This window comes from Hydra vulgaris, chromosome 13, assembly GCF_038396675.1.
Source record: "Hydra vulgaris chromosome 13, alternate assembly HydraT2T_AEP".
In the NCBI taxonomy this organism is placed as follows: Eukaryota; Metazoa; Cnidaria; class Hydrozoa; order Anthoathecata; family Hydridae; genus Hydra; species Hydra vulgaris.
Genome location: NC_088932.1, coordinates 38,623,773 through 38,642,939, shown reverse-complemented (window position 1 = coordinate 38,642,939; position 19,167 = coordinate 38,623,773). Strand labels below are relative to the sequence as shown.

The 19,167-nt window shown below is 27.8% G+C and overlaps 1 protein-coding gene across 1 annotated transcript; it reads right to left on the bottom strand.

The window, feature by feature from the left end:
- Nucleotides 1-2,954: 2,954 nt before the first annotated feature.
- Nucleotides 2,955-7,235, bottom strand: LOC136089872 (uncharacterized). Its single transcript, XM_065815965.1, has 4 exons — nucleotides 6,746-7,235; nucleotides 5,752-6,600; nucleotides 5,327-5,568; nucleotides 2,955-2,996 (listed from the first exon to the last, which is right to left on the bottom strand). Exons 1-4 carry the CDS (start codon nucleotides 7,233-7,235, stop codon nucleotides 2,955-2,957), a joined length of 1,623 nt encoding a protein of 540 aa, XP_065672037.1.
- Between the last annotated feature and the right edge of the window lie 11,932 nt (nucleotides 7,236-19,167).

The window sequence follows — 19,167 nt, the reverse complement described above, 5'->3', positions numbered from 1 at the left end:
TACCGAGCTATTGAAAAAAGAAAGTAACTAACTCATGTTGTTGGCTGACGCCATTTCACAACTTAGAGCATCTAAAACAGCGAAAGAAATATTTAAGTTATACATAAAGGTTTAGATAGTGGCCAAATAATAATTTAAAATTAATTTAATAAATTTATATAAAAATAACTTATTTATTAGTTATAAATTATAATCTAAAGGCTTTCCTTGTTAAATAAAGACAACGTTCAAACTTCAAATTATATATGATTCATAACTAATTTGATTCATATATAAACTATATAATGAATATGATACAAAATACAATGTGAAAACTTTATTTTCTTTCTCCATTTTGTTTCTAAATGAAATATAAAATTTAAGTCTTATTTTATTATTTACTAAAAATCCTTTTAATAAAACAATTTTGTTTAAATTTACATATTTTTAAATCATATTTTCACTATAAAGTATCTAGGTTTATAATATCAATTTATGAAATAAGTTAAATATTGCTAATAATATTATTAATATGAATGTTATATATAAAAAAAATATATATATACAAATAATCAATGGACCCCTCTGTCTCCCGCGCCAACAACAGGGAAAATGTAAATTAGGTAACAAAAGTGCAGCAAGAAATAGGGTGACTGCTACATAATATTTTTCAACGAAATTTGGCAGGTGCAAAGATAAATGAATAACTTAAAAATAAAAATTGAATAGATAAAATATAGACTATATCCTGGACATTAATTTCACCACAGAAGTACAACTAAAACTTTGACATCAATAAACTCGGTAATATATCAATTGATTATAATTAAAACCAAATTAATAATAAGCTTCAACTATTCTTCTTTCTAAAAATACTCTATGTTGATAACGAATACTAAAAAGTTATTTCAGAAAGCCTTCCTCAAGCACGCTAACTTTGAAGAGACTGCGAAAATCGTGGCACAAAATTTTAGCACAAAATTCGGTTCCGTAAAACGCAATTGTCACGTACCTACTTCAATGCTTTCCATTCGATATTTGGTATCAAGAAAGGCAGAGTGGAGACAATAAAATGGAGCTTGTCAACTACAGGTAGGCCTACTACTTACTACTAGTCACTAGTGTACTTTCTACATTTTAAATATAAATATAATTTCTAAACAAATAGGACCCAGTCTTAACATATTTTATTAAACTATTTGAAGTTTCAATATTGCGTCAATACAATATTTAGGATTATACTTTTTATAGAGATAGGTCATTCATAGGAGTAGGAGTCATAGGCTAGGCCATGGTCATACCCGGCCATAGGTAAAAAATCTTTTTATTAATTTCAACATTAATAAAACAAGTAGGCTTTAGTCTAAGGCTTAGGCCTATACTTTTGGCCTGTAACATAAAACTTAAGCATGTTTATTTTTTTAATTTAATTTTTAAATATTTATAAGTTATAAATATAAGGAAATAAAAATTTAAAAATATATTTTCTCTGCACAAGGGAACCACCAAAGGATCAAAGAGGACAGCACAGTAACAGACCTCAAGACAATCTCACTACTCTTTGGGGAAAAGTCGCCGCATCTATTTGCCCGAGGAGTTGAATATAAACAAAATATATTCAATGTTTAATGACATTTATCCTGATCTGCAGGTTTCTTATGAAACATACAGAAAAATATTTAACAGTGATTTCAATATTTCTTTTGGATACCCAAGAACAGATACCTGTTTGAAATGTGATGAAATAAAGATTAGTATTGAAAAAGCTTCAAAAGATCTTTCCAACAATCCTGACAGTGAACAGCTTAAGCAGGCTCTTCAAAAACTCCAATTAGAAAGGGACGTTCATCAAAGAAAGGCGGACACCTTTTATAGAAGAAAACGAGAAGCTCGGCTCAAGGCAAGTAAAGATCCAAACTTTGAAGCCATTACCATAGATTTTAATAAAAACTTGAGCCTGCCAAACATAACAACAAATGACTTCTATTACAGAAGGAAATTAACTTTTTTATCATTCAATATTCACTTGCTCACAAGTAATGAAGTTTTTATCTATTCATATGATGAAACTATTGCCAAGAATGGTGCAGATGAAGTCACCTCTATTCTTTTCCATTTTTTTATGAATCATTTGAGTGGAGAAATCAAACATTTGGAATTATTTTGTGACTCGTGTGCGGGTCAGAATAAAAACTATACAATGATTCGTTTTCTGGATTTCCTAGTTAATCAGAGGGAAAGGTTTGATTCTATAAAGATATCATTTCCAGAAAGAGGCCATTCTTATCTTGAGTGTGATAAAGACATGGGTCTTATTAATTGTAAAGCACATGCAAGCACACCTTCAGACTGGCATGAAATATTTAGGGCTGCTAGAAAAAATCCAAGTCCCTACAACGTCATTGAGCTAAACCAGGATATGGTAAAAAATATGACTTAGTTTTTAAAACCTGTGTATAAAGCTGGATGTCCTGTACCTATGAGCCCTTTAAAAGAAGTCATGTTCTCAAAAAAATCACTTGGAGAAATTAGTCATAGAGACTCATGGAATGGACCTATCCTCAATACCACTATTTTGTCCAACGCTAGGCGTTCAAATAAAGCTGTCAATATTGGTGAGCCTGTAAGACTATACATGAAAAAAATTATTATTTCTTTGGCCAAATACAAAGATCTACAGGTCCTCAAGAAATTCACTTCAGCCCCTGAATTTTATGACAGTTTGGAACATGATGAAACTAATGATGATCCACTAGATGACCTTTCAGATGATTAAATTTAACTGAAATATAAGAATTGGTTCTTTACTTACCAGTATTAAAACAAAATTAGTTCTTCATTTTATATAAAGAAAAATATTTGTTCTTGTTGTTGTTGTTTTTTATTTTGTTTGTGTATTTTTGTTGTTTTGTTTGTGTATTTTTCGTTGATTAGTCTGTATTTGTAAGGTGTCTGTTTTCTAACTATAGGCCTAACTATGAAACTATTACCTCAGACATAGTGAACTTATTAAAAAACTAAAAAGAAAGGTTAAAATAATTTCCAAACATTAAAAATATTACATGTATTAATAATAATAATGTAAAACTATCATAAAAAGAAAAATTAATTTAAAGCTCTCTACTTATTAAATTATACCTGGGTCATGGGTTTGAACCCTGGTTAAGACTAGGATTTGTTTCTGTGACGTGAGGGTGTCCCCGAGTCTACCAACTCTGATGGGTATCTGACATAGTTGGGGTAAAGTAAACTTTACAGCATTTACAGTAAAGATGGATGGGCATTCTTCTGGCCACACAATCCTCTAGTAAGCAGTGGCCACTCAATCTGCCCTGTGTTCAATTTGTTCCAACAGGTAGTTTACTATTTTATTTATAAAATTAGTCTAATAACTCTTTAGTTGAGTTTAAGAATAAAAACAAGGGAAAACATGGCATAGTCCAAAACAATGGAAAAAAAGGCAGAGTCTATTTTAACCCTCTTTACAAAATTGTCCTAAATCTTTCTAAATATACAAGGTCTAAGCAATATTTCTGCATAATTAGATTATGAAATGGGCACTCTTTAAAAAAAAATAATGAAAGTGACACTTTATTTCATAATTACTATTGCATATGGTTTCAAACTGTAAAATGCGAATAACTCTAAACTACAAAAGTGTGACTGCCGTTTTTTCCCGTGTGGTCTCCATACATTTATTTATATATATGTGTGTGTGTGTGTGTGTGTGTGTGTGTGTGTGTGTGTGTGTGTGTGTGTGTGTGTGTGTGTGTGTGTGTGTGTGTGTGTATTTATATTTATATATATATATATATATATATATATATATATATATATATATATATATATATATATATATATATATATATATATATATATATATATATATATATATACATATATATATATGTATATATATATATATAAATTATGTTAGTGTATTTTACAAATAGAGTGCTTAATGTTCTTAAAGAACAGAGCAATAATAAATTAGTAAAAGACACTTATCTAACTTTTTTCTTCAACTTTAATTATCACCATTGCTGGATCATCAGGAAGAGTCGTCTGAAAGAACTCTAATTCGGCTTACAATTAAAATCTTCTTAGTCCGATTTTTTCATTTTTGAGGTTTGAGTTAAATTAGTTAGTTTTCTTAATTCGCAGCTCTGTGCAAAACCAGGTAAATCTAACTGCCATAAAATATATTAAACTGCCATCTGATAGCAGTTTAATATATTTTATGGCATTAAGAAAACTATCCAATTTAAGTCAAAACCTCAAAATTGAAAAAATCGGGCTTAGGAGGTTTTGATAGTAAGCCGACGATATATACTTACCTAAGTACGTATTAACGTTCGTATCTGCGATTTACGGCACCGATTTTAATATATATAATTATATATAATTATATATTTTCGTCGTTAATAGTATGTACAATAACAATGTTCATGAATAAAAAACAATATATGACAGGGGCAAAAAGAAGACTATAATTGCCTTATCAATAAGCCCCGTAATAAATATACCGTAAATTACAATGCTAATAAAAACCATAAAAGTTACTTATGCTATAAATTATTTTTTTTTATTAACGCTTAAGTTTACTTTACTTACTAAAAAGACCAACAATAAAGAAGAAAAAACAAACAAACAAACAAAAAAACAAAAAAAAATAAACAGAAACAAGACTAGAGACAAGATTATTTATCATATTTATGTATTAGAATAGACAATCTTAGTAATAAACAATTATTAATACTAAATCATTAATAATAGTACTCTCATTTTAAACGCTTCAGAAGAAATTTAGTTCATTGTCGTTTAGTAAAAGATTTTGCTTAAGTTTAGTTTTAAATTGATTAAGCGAAGAAAGTGGTTTAAGATCATTATTTAAAAGTGTATTCCAGAGTTTAGGTCCTCGGTTTGTGATTGAGTATTTAGTGGCAGAATAGTAGGTTTTGGATTGAGTATAGTTATTATTTGAAAATCTTGTGCTGTATATGTGATTTATTTTTTTAAATAAAGAGTTGAATAAATATGGTGCCATTTTTTTATCAAGTTTAAACATAAATATAAGAACATGATAGAGATTTAAATTATAAACATTCAGAATATTAAGTTTACTAAAACGTATTTTTGAATGAGAGAAGCGATTTTCATTTGTAAAAATCCTAATGGCGTGTTTTTGTTTACATAGAAGTTTACTTAGCTTTGTAACATTGGTGCTGCACCAAGAAAATTTAGCATAGTTTAGGCAACAGTGTATAAATGAAAAGTATATGTATTTAAGACAAGATTGGTTTAAGACCTGTTTAGCTTTATACAGTATACCAATATTTTTAGAAACCTTATTCTCAACAACACTTATATGTTCTCTCCATGTAACATTTTCATCGAGTATTACGCCCAAAAACTTTGACGATATTTCCCTTTTTATTATATTTTTATCAATAAAAAGATTTGGAAGTTTAAGTGGAATATTTTCTTTTTTATGAACACGATGGAACAATGTGTATTTAGTTTTAGTAATGTTTAAAGATAATTTATTGGCTTTAAACCATTGGGTTAGGTTATCAAGTTCTTTGTTAACTGTTAAAAATAAAATATTAATGTCTTCATGAGAATAAAACTAATTCGTATCATCGGCGAATAAAGTTGTGTTTAAAATATTAGAAAATTTATATAAGTCATTGACATAAATTAGAAACAAAAGGGGCCCTAGAACTGATCCCTGGGGAACACCGCATGTAATAATCATATTATCCGTTTTACCACCATCGTAAGAAATATATTGCTTCCTATTAGACAAGTAACTTTTAAACCAAGCCAAGTTAGAATTTTTGATGCCATAGAACTCGAGTTTGGACAAAAGAATTAAATGATCGACAGTATCAAAGGCTTTACTTAGATCTATGAAAACACCTAAAGTATATTTTTTTTCATTGAAACCTTTAAATATATCGTGGACAAGATGTAAGATTGCGTGATCAGTAGAATGACCAGATTTAAAACCAAATTGTTTATTGTACAAAATATTATTTTGGATTAAGAAAGAATAGAGTCTATTATATATAATTCGTTCAAGAACTTTTGAAATACATGTAAGAACAGAGATCGGCCTATAATTAGTAACGTCACTAGGATCGCTTGATTTGAAAATAGGGACCACCCTAGCAATTTTTATTTTTTCTGGAAAAACTCCCTCTTTTAAAGATAAGTTGAAGATACACAAAAGCGGGATTGTAATCAGTTTTATTGAATTTATAATGATGTTACCACTTATATTGTCGACGCCTATACTTTTTTTGGGCTTAATCGAAGAGACTGCGCATAGTAATTCTTCTTCAGTTAGATTATCATTAGGCATAATATTAGTTTTATTAGAGACTAAGTATGCATCAAAGTTGATCTTTGAGGATTCAATTTTTGATGCTAAAGACGGACCAATATTAATAAAAAATTTATTAAGTGCTTCGGCCACTAGTTCTTTTTCTATAACATAGTTGTCTTTGAATTTAAGAATTTTCGGAAAATTATTTCTCTCTGGATTATTTTTACCAATAACTTCGTTAATTATGCGCCAAGTACCTTGAGGATCATTTGAATGCTTTTTTAGTTGATCTGAATTGTAGTTTTTTTTTGATCTTTTTATAATTGACTCAAAGAGTCGTTTGTAGTTTTTATAATTGCTTTCATTACGTAGGGTTTTTTTTTTTAAGAAATTTATTGTATAATCTTTGTTTTATTTTAGAAGATTTAAGGATACCCTTAGTTATCCAAGGATTTGATAACGTTTTTGATTTAACTAATTTTGTAATTTCAGGAAATGCTTTGTTATAATATTTATAATATTCTGATATAAATATATCGTAGGCTTTATCAGCGTTTAGATTCATTAACAAGTCATCCCATTTAACACTTGATAAAAGGTCATGAAAATGGTTAACTGAAGAGTCGTTTATTATTCTTGTTTTTATTTTTTTATTTTTTTGGCAGTCACTTTTATTATATTTTTGAACAACGATGAATATGGGAAAATGATCAGAAATATCTGTTTTAAATATTCCTGTTTTTATCTTTATATTTATGAAGTCATTGGTGATAATTTGATCTATCGAAGTTTCACTTTTGTTGGTTATGCGAGTAGGTTTGTTGATGACAGGAATGTAGCTATTTTCAAAAATGACGTTAAAAAATTGTTTAATGTTTTTATTTGAGTCATAATCCAAAATATTGAGGTTCAGGTCACTAACCATGTAAACAGTTTTTTTTTAAATATAATTATTTTTAATGACGTTTCTAATGTGGTCTTCAAACACTTTAATAGAACCTGAAGGTGGTCTGTATAAAGCATAGATTATTATATTTTTGGAGGTTTTATTAACGAGTTCAATGCACAATGACTCATAATCATTAGTGGTTGAACTTAAATCTGACTTAACTTTGTTATTATAAATTATAAATTAATATTATTTTTTTTAGGTTTCGCAAGAAGTCCTTACGGTCTTATCGCAGAGCACCACGGAAGAACATTTAATAGGAAGTTCACGCCTCCTTCCCAACCGCTGTTCTCATTTAAAATAAAATATCGAATGCTAGTTATTCTTTTTATAATTTTAGTTTTACAAAATAAATTTACAATATACCTCATTGTGAATGAAAAAGATTGCGAGTCATTGCGCATTGAAATAATTAACCAAAATTCTAAAAACATAATTGATAATGTTATTTATAGAGAACCAGCTGGTAATTTAAAAAATTTTAAAGCTTATTTACGTACTTTTTTAACAAAAGTCAATAAAAAACAAAAGTATTTTTACTTAGTCGGTGACCAGAATATTAATCTTTTGAATCATGCGTCAAATAACAGTGTTAAATATTTTGTAAATACTCTTTTACAAAATAGCCTCATTCCAACAATAACTTAGCCAACAAGAATCACAAAAAGTTCCTCTACCCTACTAGATAACATAATTACTAATAATTTTTCTAATAGCTGCTTTAGTACAGGTATAATAACATTTTTACAAGCGGCAGATCAATGAAAACTCCATACAACAATTTCGCAACCTTCTGATTAACTTCGTTAATTGGGAGCTTGTTCTCCAATCACGTGATGCTAACAATGCTTATGAACTTTTCCTAGCGCAATTTTGTAAACAATACAATAAAGCGTTTCCTATGAAAAAGTGTTACGTAAATTCAAAATCACTTCTATCGCCTTGGATAACAAAAGGCTTACTAAAATCATTAAGAAAAAAACAAAAACTTTCCATCAAGAAAAATTTCTTTAAAAAAAAGTATTCAAACGAAGCAAAATATAAAAACTATAAAAATATATTTGAAAAAATCAAAAAATACTCTAAAAAATTATATTATTCAAGATTTGCTAGAAAATGCAAATGAAAATACTCAACAAACTTGGAATGCTATTAAAGAAATAGTTGAACAAAACAAATATAAAAATAACGCTGTGCCAAAAAAACTTTTAATTGACGGCGAATCAATTTATGATAAAGCACTAACAGCTGAAGAATTTAACAGTTTCTTCATTAATGTTAGCTCTAATTTAGCACAAAGTATTCCTTTAACTTTTTCAACAACTTTGTTATACCAAAATCTTATTTTTAAAAAATTCTTATTCAATTCAGAATCGCGGACAACTTTTGTGGAAAAAATTCCCAAACATTGTTTCCGGAAAAAATATAGTCTCTACATCAGTTCAAAACTGATTCAAAACAGTTTTTATTAAACACAGATTTTGATTTATACTATTATAAGTCTTTCTTTTAAAAATAGATCAGATATATAATTTAAAAACCGAAAAACAAGAAAATTATTCCTCGTAATCATTAAAAATGTTAAAATTTTTTGACAATAACCATTATCAAAAATCGCATTTTCTCGCTTTTTATTTTGTGTGTATATATATATATATATATATATATATATATATATATATATATATATATATATATATATAAATATATATATATATATATATATATATATATATATATATATATATATATATATATATATATATATATATATATATATATATATAAAGTTATTGTATATTCACTCTTACTTTCACTCAATCTATTTATGATATTATGTATTAAACGATATCTTACGTTATTTTTTATATATTTTTTGTTTTTTATATATTTTTTGCTCTGGGCAATAACTTGATTGTAAATTTATGGAAACTGTTATATTTATTAAACGACAAAATACAAAATTAAAAAAAAAAAAAGTTAATTTAAAACATTAAACTGGCTTTTTAACATTTTTTTTTTTTTTTGCAATTTGTTTTTTCATTAAATGGCTTATTTGAAAAAATAGTTTTTTAATAAAAACAGGTATTATGGTGCATGGAGTGCATGGAGTAGTTGCTCTGAATCATGTCAGTCTAATCACATTAGGAGGTGGTTGCGCTGTTTCTCAAACTATGGCTTATAATAGTGGAGTACTTTGTCCAGGTAAGTTTTGTATTGCTTTGATTCTATATAAATTTTTGTTCATAGTTATTTTGTGCCAATACAGTAAAAGTTTAACTATTCCTGTAATTTAGGTACTAAATAAATAATAATATTATGGTATAATATGCATACATTTATGGATGATCCATAAGGAGGGGGGGGGTCAATTTTTCTCCGCCCCTCTTTTTTTTTTATGCATGTATATTTATATATATATATATATATAAATAATATATAAATAAATATGAATATATATATATATATATATGTATATATATATATAAATATATTTATATATATATATATATGTATATTTATATTTATGTATATGTATATATATATTTATATATATAAGTAGGCCCCTAAGCCCCTGAGAGGGAAGGGGGTTGTTTGGGGCAAACCTCCCCCCTCCTTCCCATCAATAAATGATTTTACCTTTTAGACGAGTCGGTTGGCAAATGAAGACCCTTTGATAGTCAGTCGGCAAATTTCAACTAGGCAGTCGGCAAGTTTTAAAAAACGAGGACCTTATTTCTTTTTTTAGTTGGCAAAATTTGTAATTGCACCCCCTTCCCCACACGTGCCACCTACTCACGCCGACCCTGTATTTATATATATAAAAATTAGTTGAAAATCACTTAGCGAATTTTTCACATTTTACACTGTGTTTCGTTAATAAAGACTTCAATTCATACCAAAAATTAAATTACAGGAAGTTGTAGTTTAATTTTTGGTATAAATTGAAGTTTTATTAATTTGATCATTCATTACTGATGAGTTTTTATTGATAAAGCACAGTGTAAAATGTGAAAAATTTTCGTTAAGTGATTTTCTACTAATTTATAATTGCTCTGTTCTTTTAAGAAGATTGAGCACTCTATTTTGTAGAATATATTTTAAAAATTGTTTAAATATATATATATATATATATATATATATATATATATATATATATATATATATATATATATATATATATACATATATGTATATATATATATATATATACATATATATATATATATATATATATACATATATATATATATATATATATATGTGTGTGTGTGTGTGTGTGTGTGTTTATGTGTAAATATATATATATATATATATATGTGTAAATATATATATATATATATATATATATATATATATATATATATATACAAAAAAACACACACAAATTGTTTATACTATGTTTCACAAAAACACTTCAAGGTTAGACATTTTTGTTGGTAGTGTATATGCTTTAATGTATTTATTTCCTTATTTATAGTGTACCACAAAGAGAACCTAAATCAGAATAAACGTAGCACGACTACAGGACCGGATGTAGATTTTCAATCAGAAATCTGAATATCTATTTGCATTCATTACTAATAACATTTAAAAAAACCATACTTATGTCACAACCTGTACATAAAATAATAATTCATGGTGCTTCTATTACTATGTATTTTTAGTATCCTCAAATAGGTTCTTCATAAATGTAGTGAATGTAGCAAAACAATGGAGACATAATTTTAAAAGGGACTATAAATGTTTTGTTGATTTTTGCAATAAACTGTTTACAGGCTATACATCAATCTCAACAATGACACAAGGATCCCTGTCTAGTCCAAGTAATTTACCTTCAGTTGAACACAAAAGTCTTTATCAGAGAAATACTCTGAGCTTTTACCGACAGCCAATTGTAGTAATCATGTTCAAAATAGTGACACTTGTGGACAAGAAATGACAACTAGAGAAAATCTATTGAAGAGTCGGTTATGCAATTTGGCTAATCAATTAGCTACCTCTTCCAAGAAATACAAAAAAAATATAGCTATAGTTAAATCTAATTTAAATATTATGCCATATAAACTAAAAGTTTTAAGACAAAGTGTTAAAAGAAAAGAAGATATTATAAGAGGTTTAAGAACGGAATTAAAAGAACTAAAGAAAAAAATGCAAACATATTATTATACTCGACAAATTCGCAATCATACAGCTACAATAAAAAAATTAAAATTTAATGCAAAAAAAAAGTTGCATCAAATAAAGGTCAGGCATAACACAGATAATAGGGCAAAGGAAAAAGTAATTGCTAGTTTGGAAACGATTTGCTTCAAAAAGAGGAGAACACAACCACACTTTTGAACTTAAATGAAGATGGAAAGACATATTCGTTACAGATGAGAATGGTTATTTATAACTTGTTAATATGTAATGTCTCAACAGGTCACATTCCTGTTCTCATTCAAAAAATTGGACAATGTATGGGTTTTGCTTTCTCTGATATTCCACACCGCAATAGCGTTGAACAAATGGCTCGGGAGCTTGGCAGTATTTCAAGCTTGCAGGCAGCTGAATGGGCAATCAACAATAGTCAACTTACTCTTGGGTTTGATGCTACAACACAAGAAGGTGTTCATATTAACAGTATTTATTTGACGTCAAAAGATCAATGCCTAGTTGTTGCTCTGGACCAACTACCCGGTGGGACAGCTGATGATTATGAAAACCATATATGTAATGCCATCGATCATATGGCTTTTATTTATTCTCATTTTTACTTGTGCAGCTATAACGAATCTCGTAATTCAATTATTAATAATATTTCTAACACAATGTCTGACCGAGTTACTGTTAATCATCTTACCATAAGCAAAGTATGTGCAACCTGGGGGAAAACTCTAAATGAGCTGAACTGCCATTTGCACCCTCTTGATACAATTACCATATCATGCCGTACAGCATTGAAGTCTCTAGAGAATGAGAAATGCAAATTGTTTGGAAATGACTGCATGGCAACCTTGATTATTTTAGCTATAAACAAAATGAGATTTAAAGATGTTAATGGCGATCCACAAGGCTTTGTAAATTTTTTAGATAATAATGATTTACCACGAGGTATCATTCCTAGGTATCGTGGAAACAGACTTCACATTCTTTTCCATACTTGCTTTATTTTAATGAAGCATCACAGTAAATTTAAACAATATCTTACATTTGGAACAGTAAAGTGTAAAAGTTTACAAGAAACTCTTCGAACAGTATTTTGTAGTGCAACCGCAATCAAACAAATGTGTGTACTTGCAGTATTTGGAAAACTTCTTACTGGACCCTGGATGAAAAAGTTTTATGTTACATCAGAGCAAGCAACTTTTGATCATGTTGATGGTATCCAGGTTGTGAAAAATGTTATACAAACAATTCAAACATGCAAATCCAATCCAGCTGGTTTGTTTTGCAGAAAGACAGATTTTTTTGAACAACCGCTAGAGCCAAATATTTTAGAATCAGTAACAAATTTATGCTCTGTTGATGAAGAGCTTCTTAAAATGACTTCGGCCTGTCTTATTGCAGTGGAAGATGTTTTAAATAGACAATATAGTAGATATTTTTCACTAACTGTGACAGAGACATTTAAAGAGGAAACAGCTAGCGCAAGGCTTCACAATATAGATAGTGAAGAGTTAATGGGTATGTTTAGTGATGCAAAAGTACGGGCTACTAATGCAACAACTTGCTATATCTCTTGCAAACTTAGATCAAAAAAGAATAGGACTGTCGACTATCTAGACACTCTAGATTTAAGTTTAAGAGAAAAGATTGTTAAATGGTCAATTAATGTAGCACGTAAAAACAGATTTACAAATCGACTCTATCGATGCAAAGTAGGAGATGAGATTTGCAAAAGACAAAAAATCAAGCGCTAAAAAATGGATGAAAAAGAAAAAAGAAAGTTAGAGCGTGACCTATCTAAATTAAATTTTGAAGAGATTATTAATTCATATAAGCACTTATCCAATGACCAACTATTTGATTTAGAAGATGTCATGTCAGATAGAATTGTTGGGAAGAAACTAGAACATGAATGGTACGATCCAAAGACATGCAAAAGTGTTTTATATCGCGGCAGAGTAAAAAAAGTTAATAAAAGAAAAAATGACTTCATTTACACCATTTCTTACTGGAAAGATGATGAAACTGATAATGAAGCTGTTGACTATTGCATGAAAAAGATCCAGCTTGCTGCTGATGTTGTTTCCGGTGAGTTGCAATTTAATTAATTTAATAACACTGCAAGTGTTGTGACTTGCCAAAAATGTATTGCAAATGTTGTGACTTGCATAAATAATACAGCAAGTGTTGTGACTTGTATAAATTATATAGCAAGTGTTGTGACTTGCCTAAATAATACAGCAAGTGTTGTGACTTGCCTAAATAATACAGCAAGTGTTGTACTTGCACAAATTATATAGCAAGTGTTGTGACTTGCCTAAATAATATAGCAAGTGTTGTGACTTGCCTAGTTAGTTACATAGCAAGTGTTGTGACTTGCCTAAATAATACAGCAAGTGTTGTGACTTGTTAAATTTTTTGATAGACGGCTCTGGCTTACCTTCACGTGGTGTCTATCGTTAAAAATGGTTAAAACAGTTTCATTTTTGGAATTAATTATTTTAATCATTCACTAAAAGCCAAGAAAAAATATATTGTATTTTCTTTAAAATAGTTTTATATTATTATTATTATTTTTTAATATTCTATTTATTTTTTATTTTGAAACAGAAAATTTGTTTGTTAACCAAACAAAATGGCTAGCTCGTTAACTATACTGTATGGTCCTTACTTCTGTTAATGTAATAATCACATGAAAGACTTTATTATAGGTTTTTGCTATACTTGGTTAGAAAGATGACATGTTTTTTACAGCCAATTGACTTATAGCCCCACATTAGTAGTTGTATAATTTTTTTTGTAATATATATCCAATTAAATAATAATTTTTGGTAAGAAGTGGAAAGGGCATTAGAATGCTTCTTTCTTATGACATATTTGGATACGCCCTCTTTTAAACTCCACTCTCTTATGACCATGGATGCACCACTAATGTATCTTTTAATCTAGTGAAATATGTTTTTTACTTCTTTGTTGTTGTACTTTAAATATTCAATCAGATATTTCAAGAATTGAAACATTTTTTGATATTATAGTACTAAAACATCATCAACATATCTACCGTGAGTTTTACATTAACCTCCCATATTTGGTGGTTGTCTGGTATGAATTTATTTTTTAATTTATTTCCAATTTTTTAATTTATCTTTTAAATTTATTGTTCAAATTTTGAAAAAAATATTTATTTTTTTTAGGTTGGGTGGAGAGGTTTGGGGGGGGGGGGAGGTAGGCAGGTGGTGGGCATACGCCCCTTTGTAATAGAAACACCACTTTTATACGTAAGATTGTATAACATAATTTTATATTGTGTACTAATTTTACTCATTATAGTAAAGATATAAATATTTATAAAATCAAGTCGGAAAAAAACACATACTGAAACTTTTTAGTCCCTGTGTAATAGGCATAAAATAATAACATATATGCAAATGATTACCAAGTTAAATGTCAATTATCAATAATAAACTTTGTATTCAATTATAAAACACCGCACATTGAACATTGAGCAAGCAAGACGTTTTTATAAAGCCAAAAAGTTATTTCGTATTAGATATTATTTTATTATAAAATATATAATATTATTATTTTATTATTATATATATATACTCGATATATTTATTATGGCAGTTACAATCGATCAAATAGAGAAAATGATGAAAAAAATGTTTAAGGAGTTTAAAAAAGAAACTGAAAGCATGATAAAACAACAAGAAAAGAATGTGTTAAACATTATAAGTAGTAGCACAAAAATATTATACGAGCGATTAGATAATGTTGAATCAAATATTAAAGAAAATTGTAAACAGATCAAAACAATAAAAAAAGAGGTTGAAGATATTAAAGTGAGTCTAAATTTTCACGAACACTTAATAGATGAAAAAATTAGGTCTGTCGTTAATTCACAAGAGAAGTGTATAACAACAAGCGCAATTCAAAGTAACGAATCAGCATTTATTAAAATTAGAGGTAAACTAAGAGAAATGGAAGATCGATCACGGCGGAACAATCTGAGAATTGACGGAGTTAAAGAAAACGATGGGGAAAGCTGGGAAGACAGCGAAATGAAGGTAAATAAAATTTTTGAAAATTATTTAGGTCTAAAAGGCATTAAAATAGAAAGGGCACACAGAACTGGCCAAAAAAACTCAGTTAAACCAAGAACAATAATAATAAAACTTCTGGACTTTAAGGATAAAATCGATATTCTTAAAAAGACCACTAATCTTAAAGGTAAAAATATCTATATCAATGAAGATTTTTGCGCTGAGACAGTGCAAATTAGGAAGAATCTACGGGAACAGATGAAAATCGAACGAGCGGCAGGAAAGTTTGCAACCATCTCGTATGATAAGCTGATCATACGCGATTGGGCTTCAAGGAAAAGTAATAATTTAATATCCTAGTATTTTAATTTTTTAATATCTTATTTTCGTGATTACGAAATTATTTTATTATTTTTTCTTTTCAAAATGGATGACAACTTTTTATTTAATTTTAATAAGGAAAATAGCAGCTTTGATGACTATTTCAATGAAAAAAACATTGTAAGTGAATACTATTCAGTCCGTGAATCTACTCAATTTTTTAGAAAAAAAATAAATAATTTTTCAATTTTAAATCTAAACATTCGAAGTATTAATAAAAACTTTGATAATCTAAAACTATTATTGCATGATCTAAACCACGATTTTAAAATAATTAGTCTCACGGAAACGTGGTTAAAAAGCAATGAAAAAAATTGCAATTATGAATTAAATAACTACGTATCAATTCACCAACCTCGTAAAACCCACGTTGGTGGCGGTGTAAGTATCTTTATTCACAAATCTATTAACTTTATATTGCGTAATGACGTCAATGTTAATGATACAGATTGTGAGTCGTTGTGCATCGAAATAACAAATAAAGCAACCAAAAATATTATCATTAATTCTATTTATAGAAAGCCAGGTGGGAATTTTAAAATATTTAAATCTTATTTAAAAAATTTTTTAAGCAACACCAACATAACAAAGAAACACGTTTACTTAACTGGTGACTACAATATAAACTTGTTAAATCATTCTTCAAATGTAAATGTTCAATACTTTTTAAATACCTTAATTCAACATGATATAATTCCAACAATAAGCAAATCAACCAGAATAACTAACACTTCATCAACATTACTTGATAATATATTTACTAATAATATTCATAATTGCCTCCTAGAATCTGGTATAATCAAAACTGACATAACAGATCATTTCCCAATATTCTTAATTACAAATAATATAACTGATAATCATTCTGCTTTAAAATCTACAATCCAAATGCGACAGATCAATGAAAACTCCCTGTTGCACTTTCGAAATTTCTTATCAGAAAAAATTGATTGGGACCTTATATTACAATCACAAGAGGCAAATAAGGCGTATGATCTTTTTTTGGCGCAGTTTTGTAAATATTACGATTTGGCATTTCCACTAAAAAAATAGTTTTAAATTCAAAATCACTTTTAAGCCCTTGGATGACCAAAGGTTTACTTAAATCATCTAAGAGAAAACAAAAACTTTATGAAAAATATCTAAAACATAAATCATTCACAAATGAAATAAATTACAAAAATTATAAAAGTTTATTTGAAAAAACAAAGAAACACTCTAAAAGAATTTATTATGCTAAGATGCTAAAAAAAACACAAGGAAACACTCAAAAAACTTGGAATGTGATTAACCAGATAATTGGTAAAAAAAGATGTTCTAACAATAATTTGCCACAAAAACTCATAATTGATGGGGAAATGATCAGTAATAAAGAAACCATCGTTGAAAAGCTCAACGACTATTTCCTTGAAGTTGGCCCAAATTTAGCAAGTAAAATCCCAAAAAACACCACAAATTTTAAATCCTATATAAAACTAACCAATATATCTATGAAAGAAGTTAGTTTAAATATAACTGAGGTGCGTAATGCGTACAATAGTCTGAAAAATAATAAATCCGCTGGCATTGATCAAATTAGCGTGAACGTAGTTAAAGCAATCTTCGATATCATAGAACCATCTTTGTTTCATATTTTTAACCTTTCAATACAATCCGGTATTGTACCGGAGAAATTAAAAATTGCTAAAATATCACCTATTTTTAAAACTGGCGATAACACAATTATGTCAAATTATAGACCTATTTCTGTCTTACCATGCTTTTCAAAATTGTTAGAACGTATTATGTATGATAGGCTTAATAAATATTTAACCAAAAACAAAATACTGTATAATAAACAATTTGGATTCAAAAAAAAACATTCAACGGATCATGCAGTAATCGATTTAATAAATTATATATCCGATGGGTTCAATAATGATTGTTATACACTAGGAGTTTTTATTGATCTGTCAAAAGCATTTGACACAGTTGACCATGACATACTTATAGAAAAACTAGAACTCTATGGAGTATTAAACAATAACCTACCCTGGGGAACACCACAAGTTATAACTAAAGTTATAACTTGTGGTGTTCCCCAGGGATCCATCCTAGGACCACTATTATTCTTGTTGTACATTAACGATTTATATTTAGCTTCAAAGACTTTAAATCTTATTTTGTTTGCTGACGACTCTAATCTTTTTTACTCAAATAAAAATGTAAAAGATCTTTTTAAAATATTTAATGAAGAACTAATAAAAGTTAATGATTGGATTATTTGTAATAAACTTTCATTAAATGTACTGAAAACTAAATTTTTGTTGTTTCATAAACCTAGTAAGAGTGATCACCTCCCTCTAAAATTACCCAATGAAATGATGAAAATATATCATGGAAATCTCATATTAAATCTATTGAAAATAAAATTTCCAAAAATATTTCTGTTCTATATAGAGTTAAACCATTTCTTAATATCAAGTCTTTAAAAATTATATATTTTTCATTTATCCATAGTTATCTATCATATTGCAATATTGCATGGGGAAGTAGCAACTATGGAAAGCTTAAAAAAATTTATAGTAAACAAAAAATTGCATGCAAAATTATTTTTGGCGTTAAGAGAACTGCTCATGGAGAGCCTTTCTTAATGGAACTTAATGCACTCAATGTTTATAAACTTAACATATATCAAGTAATGCTGTTCATGTTTAAATCTAAACATGGTTTGTCGCCTAATATATTTCACTCTTACTTTACTAAAATTTCTCATAAGTACCCCACAAATTTTTCAAATGATAATTTTGTAGTTCCAAGATTCTATTTCAAACTCAGTTCATTCCAAATTCAATATCGTGGAGCATTTCTATGGAATGAATTTTTTCAAAACATTAATAAAAATAACATTCTTCAAAACATATCTTTTGAACAATTCAAAATAGTATGTAAACGTTTCTTATTAGTAAAAAATTTCGATATAAAATATTTATTTTAAAATTTTATTATAAAATAATAAAAAAAATATATAAACTTAATAGGTTTTCATCAAATTTTTTTTTTTTTTTTTTTTTGTGAAAAAGTCATAACTTATTTATTTATATATCTTTGTAGAAATATATATATATATATATATATATATATATATATATATATATATATATATATATATATATACTTTTATGTTTAAAGTTTTTAAATTGTAATATTAACTGACGGCTTCAATGTTAACGGGGCTCGGTGATAAGACAGTATGTCTTCTTCTTGCTCCGGCCATTTATTATATATGTAAACGATTTTTTTCATTGTAAATAGTATTATACGGCAAAATGAAATTAAAAAAAAAAAAAAAA

Coding starts and splice junctions, on each gene's coding strand:
- LOC136089872 (XM_065815965.1), bottom strand. CDS start 7,235: ATGGTTAGTGACCTGAACCTCAATATTTTGGATTATGACTCAAATAAA. Junction 5,569..5,751: donor ATATATTTCTTACGATGGTG/GTAAAACGGATA, acceptor TATTTTTAACAG/TTAACAAAGAACTTGATAAC. Junction 2,997..5,326: donor TAAGTGTTGTTGAGAATAAG/GTTTCTAAAAAT, acceptor CTTTCTTTTTAG/TTTTTTAATAAGTTCACTAT.